The sequence below is a fragment of the Botryllus schlosseri genome, chromosome 16 (genome assembly GCF_051294905.1).
Source record: "Botryllus schlosseri isolate E-star chromosome 16, Bs_hap1, whole genome shotgun sequence".
Classification (NCBI taxonomy): Eukaryota; Metazoa; Chordata; class Ascidiacea; order Stolidobranchia; family Styelidae; genus Botryllus; species Botryllus schlosseri.
Window position 1 is genome coordinate 10,452,240 of NC_137251.1, and position 18,424 is coordinate 10,470,663.

Here is an 18,424-nt window from a genome sequence, read left to right on the forward strand (position 1 = left end):
ATTCCCGGCCGGGTCAGACCAAAGACCTGATTAGTAACACTGGTATCCATGGCTTCCCTGCTTGGCGCTCATGCATTACTGGGATAGCATGGAGGGGTGGTGCATGACTTAGAAAGTCGTAAAGGCTATATCTGCACTTCCTTGTCCAGCGGCATATGCACATCATGCACTCATGGTATGCATATGCGCTGATCGTGTGTATGTATATCATGAGTCGGTGTATATGCCGCAAAAAACATCAAGGACAAAAATAAACTACGTCCTTACGTCCTTCATAATGCTATATATATATATTTCATTTTTCCTGGTATCTCCAATAAATTCACAAAGTCATGTTAAAACTAAGCATGCAACAAAATCACGAACGGTCATTTTATATTGGAAAATTGGATATGACATATGAGTGATGAGAATCCAAAAAAAAAGTTAGTGACAGTGCATTTTTATTTTGTAGTGAGCGTTGTGCGCAAAAAGATAGAGTCAATATCTTGTGTCATGCCCATGTGCCCTACTGGAATCTAGGTACGTTTTGGCTAATATAACAGGTGAGCAGAGAGCAGCGAGAATTCTTCAAGTTGAAGTAATTTGATAAAAAATAGAAATAACATATAGAATTGTGTGAGCACAGGACGCCGATCCCATGTGTGCTTGAATGTTTGATTCTATATGTATCATCGTATTCAACTAATCAATATCTAACAGCTTGTCAAGTTCGAATTTTTTTTTCTATTATTGATTTCTCACAAGCATTAGGAATGCTAGTTCCTATTTTAGCAACATTAGTGAGGTTCAAGTATTGTGTCTTGTGTTGTTGAATGTGATGTAACAGTGTAGTATTGGTATGTGAAATAATTACTTAAACATCAATCTTATTTGCCACCCATGAATCATCGACCATGCATTTTGCACACTTCTTGTGTTCATGTCTAGATTTATATTTTTTCCACACAACAGATCTGTATTCGTGATATCAGAATGTTAAGGACATATGTGAAGCGTAAAAAAGAGACGGCAGAAGAGAAATTCGATCTATTGTTCGGCCCAAAGCCTGCAAAGAATGCAGACGACGAGAAGTCCGCAAAGGATTCAAAGCGCCGAAAAGTAACCTCCGAAAAACTTCATCCTCTTACGCTACAGAGAAAAGTTCCGTCTGAAGCAGGATCGGTCAGGCTTGACTCTATTTCCGTGACCGACAATGGCGGAAAACGTACCGACTCTGAGACTGATTCTAAAGATATTGCAAATAACTCTAAAACAGCTGCCGAGCGATCGAAGTACGACTTGATGTTTGAAAAGAGTGAGAAACTGGCTTCCGATAAGTTTGATGCAATGTTCACCGAGAGCGAGCACATATCGAAACCCAAAAAGCAGCAGCCTTCCGTGAGATCTAAATCAAAGGTCACGGACCAGTCGAAAGTACTGGATGATCTGTCTTCGTTCAATAGCTGGCAAGATGAGCCGGAAACTAAATCCCCCAACGCCACGAGTCCTTCTAGCCCTGCCAAATTACCTGACATAACTCACGCGAGCATGGTAAAATTAGGTGGGAGACTGGTTTTAAATATACAGCGGGGAGGTGAAAACAATTCATTAATTAAAGAGGGTGGGACGGTACTTTTGAGCCCGGTAAAGAAAAAATCTATAACTTCACAATTTATTGAGATTGAGAACAGTAGCAAGACGGAGAAAAAGAATTTCAATAGAGAGGATAAATCGTACGGAGAGAAACAACAGCCATCCGCAAGAAAACTTCTTTCGTCATCAAAGAATCGGGTATGATCTATCTTTATGTTTGCCTTTACAAAACTGCAATTAATACAAGTTGATCTAAATTTTTTTTTTCTGACTTTTTTGGGTTATTATTGCAACCTTTGAAGTAGGCGAAGAGCAAATTTTGGATAAAACTTCACCTACCTGCATACCTGCTACCTATATCTTCGAAAAATTGTAAATTATATGGTATATATATTGTAAATCATGCTTTGTATATGTAATGTCAAGTATACTTTGTAGGATGTAGTTTCTTGTCCCTAGGAACAATCAATTCCTGTCGTTTATCAAATCCCCAGTTTATGCTGCTATGAATAAATTAATTGTACGCAAGGTACATTGTACATGACAGTATGACACCAGTGTTCGGACATGCCAATCCTAGTCATAGTCACTGCAGATATTCCCTTTAGAAATCAATGCATTTGTTTGGTATCAATTGAAAATTTCTGTTCTTTCAATAATCAGAATTGCTGAAGTTTAATCGGAGAAGAGATTTTAAATTTTGGTGATGACTGATGACAAATGTTATGGCTTTATCATTTTTTTCTAATTTTCTGAGCTTTTCTGTAGATGCTTTTTACCTGCTAAGAATCTCGACAACCAACCTGTTACACATTTTATTGCATAAATCAGTCATTCGGTTAAGCCTGGTGCATTTATCTCAATCCCTTCATGTTGAATTGCAACTCGTATATTTGGTCATTCATTATCACGTCATGTCTGGTGTCATTATGCATCTCGCACTGAGATCCATAGCAAATAAATGTTTCTTTGAAGCATTGGAAGCTCTTAATACCACTGAGATTGTGCATTTAACTGATTTAATGCACTTGGACATTTAAACAGCAAGGAAGCAAACCGCAAATTTCTGCAAACCATGATAATGATTATTCCACTTTAGCTTGGATATTCTCTATACTTTACTGCATCGTTGCACTGTTTCTGACATCCGAATCGTTTCTGCAGACAATCAAATCCAACGTGTCATATAATTCAAGGCCATGGGCAGCTCCTACAAAGACGGAAGATCATACATATGTGGAGGTAAATTTTCCTATCAGTGAGGAACTTTAAAATCACCACCTTGGTTTTGAAATTTAGCCCACTTGATTGTTGTTTTGACTTTTGAATAAATTGTTATATCAGTGATATTTCTGAATGCTGTTGATTCTGCTATTCACTCTTTGTTACTGGCAGCTAGTTGAGATTTGAAATATGTATCATTGGCAGTCAGTCGAATTTTGTGGGCTATTTTGAAGGCCGGGGCGTAATTGTTGGTCCAACGATGGTCCTGGCGTTATTGATGGATTCAGCAATCATGGCCGAGTAAAATTCTCCATTTGATTGAAATGCCTTGAAATTTACTTGGCATTGTTAGTTGTTGCTATTGTAGAGGAGTCTGAATCACTATATTCAACTCACCATCGGCCCTAGATATATGCTTCACAATACATTGAATTATCCAGTCCTGGTTACTATACTATTAGACAAGCTTCAGGCTATTTTTAGAACATTACTGTTTTGTAATGCAAAAATCGACAAATTTATTCTTTAACTGGAGTAATTTAACGTTCTTTTTGCATTTTGAAAATCTCGAATGTGCTCAGCATACTATGATACATTGGGCCACACCGGTGCTAGCAAAGAACTTCCTATGCTTTACAGCCAACTGGTGTCGCGCTTACTTCATCCCAACAATCGAATAAGTCCACAACTGATGAATACTTGTTTGGTGCGGATGTGCCGAGTTTGCCAAAATCTACAACGTGGCCTGGCGCCAACGAGAAAACGGTAGCCGGCAGCGTGAAATGTCAAAGAGACCAGAGACAGGTTGGTCTATGTTGGTCGTCTAGCTCGGTGGTCGGCAACCGGTGGTCCACGAAACGGGGCTGGTCCGCAAAAAGAAAGTTCTTTTGAAACCGGTCCGCGGAGCAAAAAAGGCGGCCGATCCCTGGCGTAGCTGGCCTGATTACTATAGTTAATCTATTTTCTTTATCAACTATGGCACAGAGAAATGTTACACACTCAAATATACTATCACAATGACTGTGAACAATGAGCTTGTGTTTGAAGTCCAATTTGCATCGATTGTGCTACTGCCAGGATTTATCCAACTTGAGTATTGTTCCTTTCACTTAGCACAATTTTTACCGTCATGAATTTGGATATAACATGTTGAAAGGAATGTTGAGTTGATTGTTGATAGTTTTCATCAGGGCAGTGACAGTCTTTCACAATAACATTAACAACGCCAAGTGCACACAAATTATCCGGGTCATATATCCAGTTAGATCCGTGTGGATTTGTATGCAGTCGGCTAGTTCTATGCATCCGTAACTTCTGTTTTTTCCAGCTCTTCACGGTCGTCCGTCACGTGAAAAACTACCAAAATTGCCTGGAAGACGGCGAGATCCAGGAATTTCGGGACGAAATGCAGTACTTGCAGGAAGGGCTCGATTCCGCGCAACCCGTCCACACTCGGTATTCGAATATCGGGTTCAAGTCGGCGGCGGTATCGCTGAGCGTTTTCCCTGTTTTAGGTGCCTTTCCGTTACAAGCCTAGCCGCGAAGTGCGAGCAGCAAAATTTCCGGCTTTATTTACGGGCGCATAACGTCCTCGATGAGATTTTCAAAACGTTGGAGGACGCAGATGAAAATGAGGTACTGCTAATTTTTAGTGTAATAAGCCAAGTCCAGTGGTGCCCAGTTTTATCTGTAAGCTTGGCCTCGTATACAGGCTTTCTTTACGAGGCCCGTCATCTCGTAAAAAATTTGTAGCAGTGATGACGAGACTTTCGATTTCCAATATTGGTCTACGCAACTATTATTAATAACTCGAACAATCTCTTTGGGCCATTGAATGAATTTTTTCAAAAATATTTATGCACGAAGGCAGAATATGTATAATTTAGGTGACTCAGTGACTGTATTCTTTTATTCTAGCCAAACTTATCAGACTACAGGCTAAAATTCGTCGGCCACATGCCATTCAAAATTGGCTTTTACTTTGTGGGCAGCACAATTTTTCTCTGCTGGCCCACAAATTGTACTGTGTACATTAGGGCTGTTAAAAAAAAACTTTTTTCCTGAATCTCGCTGACTAGGTGATTAAATCGGTAGGTTCCCTTAAAAAACGATGCACACAAAATTTGAATTCATTCCAACAGGTAATTGTGGAGTTCTTACAGTTTTAAAATTTTGAATTTACTATAAAATGCCAGGAAAAAAAATGTTTGAATTTTTTTGTCAATCCCATGAAATTGTTGAGCTGTCTTCAAAGACGATGCTAAGCAAATTTGAGTCAATTCCAACGTGTAGAAGTTATTTGAGTTTTTCTTGATTAATTCTTGGATGATCCGCCGATCAAGGATAATCCCAGAATTAATAAAAGAAAAACTCGAATAAGTCTGCTTCTACGGGTTGTAATTGACTCAAATTTGTTTTGCATCATCTTTGAAGACGGCTCAACGATTTTATGGGGTTTACAGAAAAAATTCGAAAAAAAATTTTTTGGCATTTTGTAGTAAATTAAAAATTTTCAAAAGTTGTGAGAACTCCGCAATTACCGTTGAGAATGAATTCAAATTTCGTGTGCATAGTTTTTTTTTGGCAACCCAACGATTTAATCACCTAGTCAGCAAGATTCAGGTAAAAAAGTTTTTTTTTGAACAGACCTAATGTACACGCACAGTGCACAGTATACCCCTGGCCTATTTCATTGAATTTACATTTAGTATGTTTCCGGCTACCTTGTTATGAGTGAAATCATTTTACCGTATCTCGCTAACTACGTTATTATGTAGCGGTTCATTGATCCACGCGGGTGTGGGGGTATTAGGAAGATATATCAACATCTGTGAAAAGTTTACGAGACACGGACCAATGCAGTTGTGAAGGCACCGCACTGCTTCCCACTACTATTCAATAGGAGTGTGAATCATCTAAAAGCCTGCAAATTCAAACAGCCTTGCTAAGTCAGGTTTATGTGCTATGTGTCATCTCATGACATAAAGTTTCCTTTCTAGAAATCCCATGATTGGAGTACTGCCTACCTATTTTCAGTGGAAATGCTGGTTTGCAGATGGGCGCTGCGTATTAAAACCTGTTATTTAGTCTTGTTTCTCGTACACTTGCTGTCTTGATAGTTCTGCTGGCGCTAGTTATTTTAATTTGAATTATTCTGTTACCAGGCAGTGGCATTCGCGACGTCATGTCTTTTTTATATGCTGAGTCGCGATCGTCGGATCGACATCAGTAAAGTGATGCTGAAGGTCTTGCTGAAGTTAGCGGACCCGTTGGAGCGAAAAACGAATTCTGCCCCCGCTGTCGAGGAAAAAGGTGTGTATATGTATCTGTGCGATGACAGAAGCATTTGCTGGATGCTTTACTCATCTAAGTCAAATAGATGAAGATGTAATATGCTAAAAATTTACCAGAGTGACACAAGCAGACGTGAAGATATTCATGACAATTCGAAACTGCGTAGTGCGGTAGCGCGCTAGCTTTCAAGTGAAATCAGATACCTAAATTTTTGCTGTGACCTATGTAACAGTATTCAAAATTCAATGAACGAACTCCTTGTTCAAACCTAAAAGATCGCACTACCTCGTCGAGTAAATGCCAATTTGAATAGATAGCATGTTGATATCGTCCACAGTTTGTAACAGCCGCTCCCATAAAAATTATACAAATCCATTCACAGCCCTGGAAATGGTGGAAGTAGAAATATGAGCGCTGTAAATTTAAGACTGGAAACGTGCGACCTCTTATAATCCCTTTTTTTTTTAATCTGAAGAACTCAACGAAGTATTTCATAGAGACGTTAAGATGATACAAAAATTGTTTTGTAGTGGTCACTCAGTTTTGGTGTGGGTTTAGTCATGATTCAGACCAAGCGGTTACCAACACATTGGTCGCTTGATTATTTTTCGAGGTCGCTTGTTTCCAGGCATATTGTACACAAAGTACCAAGTAGGCAATGTTGATTTGACAGACATGATCCTTTTTTAGTCATCTCTAGACAGTGAAGGAACCAAAGAATTTGATCAGTAAAAATATGACGACTATTCGTAAAGATCTCAAGATATTACCGATATGAAATCATTTTTGAAATGGGTCGCCTTGAAAATGTGTTGGGAACCGCTGATTTGGACTACTTCTGACTTTATGCCGTGCTACGTCTAATACATACATGCATGTTGTTGTTGCCCATCTCGCCTTAGTAGGACCTCTTATTTATCGCTGAAACTGGAGCAAATCTTAAATGTTGCCCTAGAAGGAAATGTTTTTGACGTCACTAATTTGTTGTCCAGTCAAGACTTTACGTGCGGTTGTGGCATTTCCCAGTCAACCTGAGCTCTTTGGATTTGGAGTTAACCAGATTAAGAATTCTTATCCTGTACCTCCCTAATTGTATTATAACTACATTACTACACGCGTTAATCGTAGATCTGTTCGTTTGATGCTTTTCAAACAATGACAATTACCTGTAAGGGGAATAGGTTTGTCGCTCTTTGATACACTTTCAGTCCAAGTGCCTATATCTGACGTTGCCTTGCAAACACTACGTCATCGGTTTGCCGTCGGAAACATGGTTTTTTATCGTTTAGAAACCGAGTCGCCTTCAAAGAAACCAAAAAAATACTCGCGTCTGCTTGCCGGCCGGTCCAAAACCGCGGACAAAGGCGAGGAAGAAATGCAATCGGTCCGTTGGAAAATTAAAGATCTCATCGACCGGTGTGGCGACCCCTTGGTCACGTCGACTGGACTGTCGGTATGTTCTGCGTAACGATTAGGGCCGGATGCAATGATTCTAGTGTACAAACCCAGTATTAATTGCAATGACTCGAACCGAGCAGTGAGATATTATTTTTACAAGTACCGGTACTGAGATTATAAGCCTCTCTTATCAACGATAATTATAGTTTTGGTGCTTTTTCCCTAGCTTGAATCCTTGATTGGTTGTATTGCAGCATCCGTGCCAAATAACGGCAGGAAAAATCTAGGTACTTGAGTGGAAATGACGTTTGTGTGAAGATCGACCGACATCGGTGCTGTCACAAAGTACAATGACATAGCTGTGATCGAAAAAATACCAAAATTATCGTAGCCGCGCTGTATGAGTGGCATTGCTTTCTTTTTGGTTATCAAAAAGGTACATATTTTAACTTTGAACACATACTCAACCTGACACTGTGTTCATACTCGAACTACTCGAGCACTCCGTCTTGTTCAGTCCTAGCGGCAATGTACATTAGGTTGTTTAAAATTAAACTTTTTCTTTACATTTCACCGGCTATCGGATAGAAATGTTGGGTTGGCTAAAAATACGCTTCACGCCAAATTTGACTCAGTTCCGAGTTATTGGAGTACAAAATTTCTGATTTTAATAAAATAGTATTTACGGTGGCAAATTCTTTAATTATTTATTATATATCCGCTCACCATAAATACTATGATTTCAAATCCAGAATTTTGACCATCAATGATTTTGTTTTGACTGGTTGGAATTGAGCAAAATTTGTCGGTCATCGACAAATTCAAGGGGTTGCAAGTGAAATTTGAAAAGTTAGAATTAATGAATCAACTGCAAAAGCTTCACTTCCACGGATTGGAATTGAGCTTAATTTTTTTTTATCGAATAGCTGGTAAAATTTGAAGAAAAAAGTTACTTTTGAGCAACAGTCGTACGCGTGCACTTGCATTCTATCTCGATCTGTTGACCCCTTGACGGTATCGTTTCAGACTAAAGTGCTATCGAGCGAGGCGCTCCTTCGCTACACCGCGAGACGCACTTCAGATTGGTACAGGGAGGAGATCCGCTTGAAAGGTGGTCTCGATCACGTTATCAATCTAGGTGTGCATAACTTGTACGGTCCGCAAGTGCCCTTGCAGGAAAAGTAGCCTTGTTTTTATTCTAGTTAAATATCAAGTCGACGTCATCGAAGACATTCCGTTGGACTTCACAACGTGCAGCTTGGAAGACGTTAAAAAGCCGCTGTGCACCGTGGAGAGGCTGCTGCGGGTGTTGGAGAACGGGATCGTGAATTCGGCGAGGAACGCGATGTATCTGGTGACGCATCAACGGGCGTTGCTGCTGAAAAAGATTTCTATGTATGTTGTGCTCTGTTTTGTAACGCTTGCCTCCTTCCTGTGATAATTTCCTAATTGATACGATGCCTAGGCTAACCGAGCGATGACGGTAAACTCGAATGCGCTGTAATATTGTTATTTGAGCCGAATTGAAATCGAAAATGAGAGGCTCTACCAGCCTCTACGGTACAGTGTTTCTTGATCTTAACGCTTGTACCGCTGGAGATTTCACAAAATCACACACCCCAGGGTTGTGATGACTCGAGACTCACAAGTCATTTGACTCGAGACTAGGACGGCCATGACAGACCTATCATTGTAACTTCGAAGAATAGTAAAGTTATGACATGATTGGTATCTCATCTATCAGTCCTGAGCAGAAACCGTTAAGGCTGAGGAAAATTACGATATTATGAATGCGAGCCATTCTATATCACTCGAGCAGAGTTGTAAAAGTGGGTCGAACCGAAAACCAAACAGTGACCATAATGACTTGCACTTGGATTCGAGTCAAAACGCTATGACTCGGACTCGACCCTCTACTAGCTGACTTGGACTCGGGCTTGACTCGGTGGTGAATTTAAAATGACTAAACTGACTCGATTTATACATACTCGTTGTATTGGATGCTTTTACGGTCAATCGAAGTTTCAAGGCATCCGGACAGGGGAAAGTATAGTCGATAGTTATAACTGTCAGTGGAAAGGAGCCTCTAATTTTAGTTTTTGAAAAAAATGGACTCCAACTACTAAACTCAAATCATTAAAATTGTTACTCAATTCGGATACAAGTACTCGAGTCATTGTGCGCAGCCATAAGGAAGTTACTTGTATCGCGTTCTTCACAAATACACTTGAAATTTCACACTGCGTGTCGTACCCCCTGCTATGGTACTTCGTGACCTCGGTGGGTACAGATAATATTCAGTCGGAACACCAACTAAAGTTATGGCCCTATGTGCTCTTTAATCAGTAGAATGGCCGTACGACTGCAGTGAGGTAACATTGTTGTATATCCCGGTGATTACTATAGCTGAAAAGATACTTCTTTCTCAAACAACTGGATCCGAGTTCATTAGAATTAGCCGAAGTTCAAAAGTAATTCCTTTTTCGTCTAATGTGTGATTGGCTTTACAGATTAATGACGAAATGCGGGACGTGGATCTTGCAGATGGTCGCAGCTAAATTTCCAAAAGAAGAGAACGAAGAATCGTCAAAGCGAAAGCAAAAGTTCCTCATCGTCAAGAACGTCGTGGTTCAAATCCTCAAGCTACTCATCAATATCAGTAACGATAACGGTGAGACTGTTGTTTTGGCTGCGATTTCGTTGATACATACGAGTGCGCTTCAACCTTTTTGAGCACCAACCAACCGAAAATTGCTATACAAAAAGAACAATTTTTGCTCAGATGTGCAACAAGTAGGCTACCGGTTTAGGCCATCAAGTGTCCCAATAAAAAGACGACTCTCTACCCCCGTTCCCCGATTTCAACTATGGCGCACAAAGCCTTTTTGTGCCCAATATAAGTAGTTGGGTTTTGTGCAAGAACTTCTAGTGTTTGGGTGGGCAGGTCTCTATAAGAACTTTCCAGCACTCCTATTCAAAATACAGCGTATTTCCCGCAAGTGAAAAATGCTTGCTAGCAGAAGTCGGTGTTTTGCAGGGAAAGCAATTCCCATGCGATTGTTGTTTTCCATTTCTTGCAACTTATTCATTTCTCAAAATACAGAATGGGCCAGCACTCGTATTGGCGATCAAGAGGGAATAGTGCAAAACACGCTATTCTACGTCATACATATTCCGAAAAATATGGACGAGAACCACAGATACGAAATATTGCTGCTGGTATGGAGGTGACTTATGGTGGGCTCGGCGATGGTTATTTACCGAAACCCTTTTCCAGAGTCTGGGTTTACTCATCAACTTGGTGGAAAGCAGTGCCAAAAACCGCATAGCGATAATGCAGATGAAAATATCTCCGCTCCATACTTTTAATGAAGACAGTGCAGATCCGGCCACCCCTGTCATCGAGGGCCTTGTCAAGGTAACAGGCAGTTTCCTACTTTTATCTCATCTACCGCGGTTGTAGTTAATCGTTGCAATTTTGCTTTCATTTATTCGTTTCCGCTCCACAGTTTGTTGTGCACTTGACCCTCCTGATTATTCAGATCCTGTGCGGTAGACTTGTCAGACTACCAAGACCTCACTGTTTAGTCCGAGCTTATTTCTGATGGGGCTATTTTTGAAAATCCTATACAAGGATTCAACGCTCATTAATGGGTACCAGTATTGGATCTTGGTAGACACTTTCATCACGCTAAGAGATACGTCGTGACTTCTCTGTAACGGTCATGATCAAAATGGGTTTCAGAATGATCAGTATATAGATTTCAAACTAAAAAAGAAATATCTTATTTCTTCGCACTAAATGTCAATCTAATGGCACTTGCTGATGCACAGCGAATTGCGATGCTATTGAGTATGGAAGTGTCATTGAGCTTTCTTTACAATTATATTTGAAATTGAAGAGTCTGGAGTTCAGAAGAACTGTGTGTAACACATCAGCCGTGCTAACGCCGTGTGCCGTTTTTGTCGCCGATGAAAGCGCATTTTTTGTAACAGCTCTTTGTCGACTGTGAGATCGCAGCCCGCGAGAACGAGATTCTCGGCGAAGAGGGCGTCAAAAAGGCCGCCTTGAAGAAGCAGCAAACCAAAGGCTCATTGGACGGTTACAAGTAAGTGTTTTCTTCAGCGCTAAAATATTTTGTCACTGCCTTCACGGTCTTGTGGAAATTTATGTCTATGTGTGGCATTGGTCTATGACTGGTATGTTTCACTTCATATCGATTGTATCGTATATTCTTAACCACGATAGCTGGGGATTTTCCCATCAATTTCTATCATGGGCATACTGCAACTGCGGTATCATGCTTATGATCATGTCATCATATCAGAATCAAATATTGCTCCTAACTCCAAGTCAAATCAAAATATGAATTGAAGTTATTTTTGTGATGCTATCATGAAAGGTAGAAACGGGATTGCTTGAGATAATTTCAGTTTTCAAATCTTAATCGAGATCACACTGATTTCTTCCCCTGTCATCAACACCACGATTCTTTGGTATAAAGTGGCTGGTCCTACTACCATAGGCGCCGAACGCTAATTTTCCTTAGGTATGCGGGTTTGATGACGTCGCAAAGGAATGACGTCATAATGTGATGGTATGATAATTAGGGTTAATATAGCATCAATTCATTATGGTAAAGTGCATGCGTAAATGCCGGTACACAATCTCTTCGTGGTAACGAACTTGCGCATATGATAAGCTTGTCAACGAGTCCGGAAGTGCTGTCAATTAGCGAGTCCCTGATCGCTTGCGAGCAATTAAATTCGCCGCTTGTCAACGCGTATTACGTAACCTCGGCGACGATTTGCGCAAGGCAAAATGTCCGAGTTGTTATGGAATCTGTTCTATAATGGCACTGATTTCAGGTTGTTCCAATCTTTCTCGTCTTTTACAACTCGAGGCTTAACACACATCTTCTGATGGTTATGTTCAAGTATTGGCAGAATTAAATTACGCATGTACGGCGCACGCACATCGCACAATCGCACATGTCCGCGGACATTCAATGTCATTCAGTTTGGTGATGTCACTCGTTAATTACTATCGCTAATCAGCATACACCTAACGGCATTGTCTCCAAGCCATCAAGAGATCGGAGCCAACGCATGCTAGGCTCGAGACGCGATAGTTGGCCAGCGATGATATCTTTCGTACCAGGCCTGTTACAGATGCTATTGTGTAAACAAGCGATGATATCGTGCGCGCCAATGCAGATGCAATAGTGCAGGCTTGTTGGAGACGCGATAAATCGGGCAAGCGTCCCAAGCGACGATTGCCGAGCGCACGTCAATCAATGACATAATTTCGCGATCATATCAGCGGGAGATTGCGTCGCGTTACGTTGTGCTCAGACGAATCTCGCTAATTGGCCGCGCGCAACGGGTTACCTCGCTCACATTAGCGGCAGCAGGTAATGTCGTAAACATAAATGAATTGCGATTTGTTCAAAATAACACTATCGGGGTTTATGCCGATACATGCCAAACCGAATTCTAGGTATGCCGCATACCTATAAAAATGTCTAGGTATGCGTGGCATGCCTTGCATACCCAGGTTCGGCGCCTATGCCTACTACAGAACAAATATCATGGTATAACCACAACACTTATTGGTTGGATTTGAACAATGTCTACCACGCAGCAACAACAGAAACATATATTGATTTAGTGCCTTTTCACCTTCGCTAAGATGCTAATCAGGTACAGAATATTAGGTGTCAAATCTTGTAGCCCGCGGCGTCTGTCAAGTTCAGAAAGTGGCCCGCTACCTATTTTGAGTTAGGGACACCTGATTCGCATTGTGTGGTTATCAAGTTGGAATTGCAGCTTGACCGATATCAGAATATTGAGCTTTTTAATTTTGATTGGTATCGTTGATTATACCAACATATTCAACATAGAATTTCTAGTTAATAAAAAGTAGGTAATAGCGTGAAAATATATCCCATATAAAGCTCTTCATTTACACTATACTCTAGGTGAGTAAAAAACTATCGCTTTTATCCCAACAGGAGTAGGCTACTTGTCATTTTTCTCGGAATTGAGAGATACTGCATATCCCTGTTAAGCTATAGTTGGAATATGTCATTCATATTGAAATGAACCCAAATATTTTCGAGTGACACTCGTCAGGGGGAATCTTATGGAAACATTTCAATATGAATATACTATTCAATTTCATGTTGCAATATGTCATTTAACACATTACCACTGTCTTTTAGCTCCCTACCGGGCAGCATGGCCAACGATGACGAGGGGTACTGGGTCGAAAGTGAGGAGGGAATGGAATGGGTCTCTGTTCAGTCGAAGAACGGAGACGACGAAGACCTCCCAAGCAGCCAGTCGTCACATCACTCGCTGACCGACCCCAAGAATATCGAGGCCAAACTCACGCCGGAGCAGAGAAAGGAAATGAACGAAGGTAAGATGACTTTACTTTACAAGAATCACTACGTTTGGAATGTTTATTCCGATATTGAATTGTAGTACCCCCAGGGAGACCATTTTGATTTCGTGTGAGATTGATAGTTTCAAATAGTCCCAGACATGTCATATCCTGCCTGTAGCTTCTTTCAAAATTTTGTGATTGGGCCCGACCTCTGTTCGAGTCCGCCTAGGCAGCCTATATCTCACTCTGGCAGGTGGCAAATACCTCATCGTGCTTGTCTTTTGTGCCAAAACACTTGATTTCAGTTTATGAACATTCTCCTTCGCGGAATTTTACGAGCTTGAATATTTTTTGTCGCATACCTCCACTACGGCGTTATTTGAAATGTCATGCCGTGTTCGGTGATCCGATAGTTGATATGCAACGTTCTTCCCGATTCTCCACTATCTGCTGGCGATTGCGCCTGACGAGTGTCAACCGAAAATATTCTGGTTGTTTCAATATCAATATATACTATTCAGCTCTGGAAAAGGCGAACGATCACATGGAAGCGTCGATAATCGCGTCGTACACATCTCTGGTGCTGGGATGTCTGATCCACGGAAATCCGCGCAATGTCATCACGATCAAATCGTGTTTGCCGGGCGACGGCGACTTCGCTCCCATGATTACTATGCTGAAAAAGTTTTTATCGTTCATGAATCTAACGGTGAGTTACGTTTGTGGTGTTGGCAGTAGTGGTCAGTAACGTAGTTCTTTTCCCAATTCTATTTTACAGTTTTTGTAGCAAACCTACTTAACCTTTCACACGTTGAGGTTCGTACGGTAGATAGCAGTTCTGGATAGGTTTGCATCACGTTGACCAGTGAAATTCTCATCACGACGAGGTGAACTCTCCACTGCGTCACAGTGCTGAATATAAAGTTTCTGACACTGCACCTGCTCGAAGTGTCGTTGATGATTTCATGTTAGTCGCAAAGATGCATCTTCGTATTTCAAAAGCATTCCCCTTTGATTTACTATTGAACTTACGTGTGACGGTTTTGACAAAATCCGCTTTAAAAACTACTTTCTCGGGCACCCTCATAATTTGCATATTCTATTTCCGTTTGCGGTGGTTGTGACAGGTCTTGGAAAATGCTACTTGTAATTGAGTGTAAATTTACGGCGTTACTTCTACAGCTTCTACTTGAGTTACAATACTGAATACATTGACCGCCTGTGTCACAATTACGGATGACAGTTGCTGGCTTGCCCGTTATTAAAAGTGCTCCACTAGTTCTATATAGGCTTGGACCACTATAGATAATCCCAGTTGTCTAATGGGAGGGAAATGTCTGTAATCTAATTCTGAACTAATTCGTGAATTGTTTCTTTGGTCTAATTCTAATAATAATCTAATTTATGAAATGTTTCTATGCTCTAATTTTAATTCTAATCCAATTTCTGGTTTTATTGAAAATGCTACAGGAGAATTGTCTAAGGCGAAACGCGCCAAGCTAGCTGTGCAGACTGATCATGAATATGAACTGAACTTCAATCAATAGCCAAGTTTTGGCGCGTTCAGTACTTTCCATTCTAATCTAATTTGGAAAAAAAACTGTGTAGCTATAATTCTAATTCTCGTATAATTTAGAAAAAAGGTGTGTAAGCATAACTCTAATTCTAATCTAATTTGGAAAAAGTATGCAGCTATAATTCTAATGTAGTCTAATTTAGAAAAAGTATGTGGCTATAACTCTAATTCTTATCTGATTTAGCAAAAGTTGTGTAGCTACAATTCTAATTCTAGGCTAATTTAGAAAAAAACATGCGTAGCTATAATTCTATTCTAATCAGGTGAAAATTCTCTCGTTGTCCAAGTCTGGTCGATATCGAGCCGCCCGTTCAGTCGTGGCGTTTTCACATTGCAGCACGCGATGTCGCGCAAAGGCGAACAGAAACTGACGCAGGTTATCGAGGACCTGGAGGAGATCAACTCGCGCCGGCTCCGTCCGCCGCTCGTGCCTTGAACTCGGTCGCGTGTCTCGAACCCGACTGCAAACCGCAACTTGGCACGCGTGCCGTCCTCGACTTTGAGCCGCGCGGTCGCGCCGACGGGGACAAAGAGGACCTGTTTATATTTTATCTTTGAATGAAGTTTCTATGCTTTTCTGTTGTTGTCGTTGTAGCTGATGATAATCTTGGAATGAAAGTTTTTTCTGGAAATAGTGTGCTCGGTAGATTGCGGGACCAGCAGTTGGACTTGACAGCTAGAAAATTTTGAACTTTTACTAACTAGAATAGGATTAGAATTATGGGGACAGAATTTATTCACTGAATTTGCAAAATCCTGGCATCAATCAAATTGAAAATCCTCATTGAAAGGAAATACAATAAGATCGAGTTCAGTTCATCTCGAGTCAAAGTTCATCCTCCTGAGAATTGAAAATATCTGTACACTGAGCTTGGCTCGATTCGCACTGTACAGTTCTTTAACATTCTCAGGAAAACAAAAAAAATTAGGTAATGGTTAAAATTAGAGCATAGAACATTTCATAGATTAGAATTAGATTACCTCGGGTTACCATACATCCTCCTTGTTAAGGAAATTGAAATTGTCCTCGATTACAGCTAGGATAATGGACGGTAGGGATGGTGTGGACTAGTGCGGAGCATGGACCGGAGCCGGATTTTTTCGATTTTGGTCGGAGCCGCATCAGTACTTTTTCTGATACGGCCGGAGCCGGATCAGTACTTTTTTGATAATGCCAGAATCTTTATGGACAAGCATGACGTATGAACAAAATATATATATATATCGTCTTTCAATTAAATAAAAGGGCAAAAGAAAACAGGAAACAAACGAACATCAAGATAATGAGTTTTCGGCCCTTATTAAGCGCCTCCATCGTGGGCGTCTTCGAGCGATAGCCCGCGTTGCGCTAGCTCGGTCTCTATTGTTGAGCGCCATGTGGTTCTATTCCAGCCACCTCTGCGCCATGGCTCCGTCGGAATGTGGTTGATGATGGCGGCGGCTGGTTGATCGTCTTGATGCCGCACTAGATGACCAATTAAGCGTAAGCGTCGTTCAGCAGCCAGCAAACGGCATGGGACTGTTTTTGTGAGTTTGCGCAGAGCATTGGTGGATATGTGCTCCGGGTGGTGGATGCCGAGTGCGTAGCGGAGGAGTGCATCGTAGTTGGCGTTGAGTGTCTTAGTCAGCTTTTCTGTCAGCGTGAGTGCTTCTATTCCGTAGAGAAGAACCTGCTCGACAGTGGCACGGAAGATGCCGGTCTTGAGCTGGGTTGAGGCACTTGAGTGGAAGAGGCTATGTAGCCGTCTTGCTGCGCCCCAGGCCTTTGCTCGCCTCGCCTTGAGCGCTTTTCCAGAGTCAGCGACGTCAATACCGAGGTATACAAAACTCGTTACATAGCCTACTTGAGATCGATATCTCCCAGTTGAATTGGTGTCGCGTTCGCCGGTAGAGCTGGTATGGCCAGAACCTCAGTCTTCTTAAGCGTTGATCTGGAGGTCAACAAGAGCGGCGGCGGCCTCTAGCTGGTTAACGAGACGCTGTGCCGATGCGGTGTTCGGGGCAAGCAGGGCTAGGTCGTCTGCGTAGGCAAGAATACCTACGTGGATTGCCTCGCGAGTCGTACGCGTGCGCGTTCCTTGCCGTGGCCGCCATTCGAAGAAGTGCGTAGTATCCGGGAAGGCCGTTCGCAGCACGTGAACAAAATAACTACCAACCAACAACACGCAAGTAACCGCCAAGCCAGTGCAAAAAGAAACAAGCCATATTTTTAAATTCACGGGTCCACCATACCGTGTTGGGCCGGATTTCCGGCAGGACATTTTCATTTTTGGCCGGATCAGTACTTTTTCCTGTTACGGACGGACCAGAGAATTGGCAAACCGGATCGGAGCCGGACCAGAGAATTTGTCGATCCGCTCCGCACTAGTGTGAAGTGTGAACCTCCTCGAAGGTTCAGGTTCGTGTGAACGCGAACCTTTTTGAAAGGTTCTGTGTGAAGGTTAACGCGAACGTGAACCTCATGACGTCATATTGCTAATTCCAACCCTACATTTCAGTGAAGTGATATATATTAATGTGCACGATACCTAGCGACGACTCGGGTCACATAATGCCACAATGCTGAGGTACATACTGACTTTTTAAACGTCGCCAAATGTATCAACTGGAGCAATCAAATGATATAATAATCCCATAAAATCAATATCTTCCGTCGCTTTGCCAACAATTTCGACGAGGACTTGCGAGGGAATATAAGCTTACGCCTTAACGGTCCAGGCCAGACCGGGCAATGTATTCGGCGTCTGAGTGTTGCTACGTTGATGTTGAGCAGAGTGTAATACGGGTTTTACCCCAATAGCGATCTATACAGCAGTAGCCAACAACCCGATCGCACGGATTTTTTTTAGACAATAAACATATGAAAGCGAGATGGACCCCGTACGCTTACTAGATTTTTTTTTACATCAGACAACCATATCAATTTCATTGATTGCTTGAATAAGCATCATACGCTGACTACCTAC

At 41.5% G+C, this 18,424-nt stretch overlaps 1 protein-coding gene across 1 annotated transcript; it reads left to right on the top strand.

Annotated features, from left to right (window-relative positions):
- Positions 1-354: 354 nt before the first annotated feature.
- LOC145459098 (wings apart-like protein homolog) lies at positions 355-16,090 on the top strand. Its single transcript, XM_080337699.1, has 17 exons — positions 355-545; positions 955-1,773; positions 2,740-2,817; positions 3,439-3,603; positions 4,127-4,254; positions 4,314-4,434; positions 5,964-6,111; positions 7,383-7,546; positions 8,518-8,629; positions 8,694-8,886; positions 10,002-10,162; positions 10,595-10,710; positions 10,769-10,909; positions 11,488-11,600; positions 13,716-13,915; positions 14,404-14,591; positions 15,796-16,090. The coding sequence occupies exons 2-17, from the start codon at positions 976-978 to the stop codon at positions 15,892-15,894; spliced, it is 2,925 nt and encodes a 974-aa protein (XP_080193825.1). The 5' UTR covers positions 355-545; positions 955-975; the 3' UTR covers positions 15,895-16,090.
- The last annotated feature ends 2,334 nt before the right edge of the window (positions 16,091-18,424 follow it).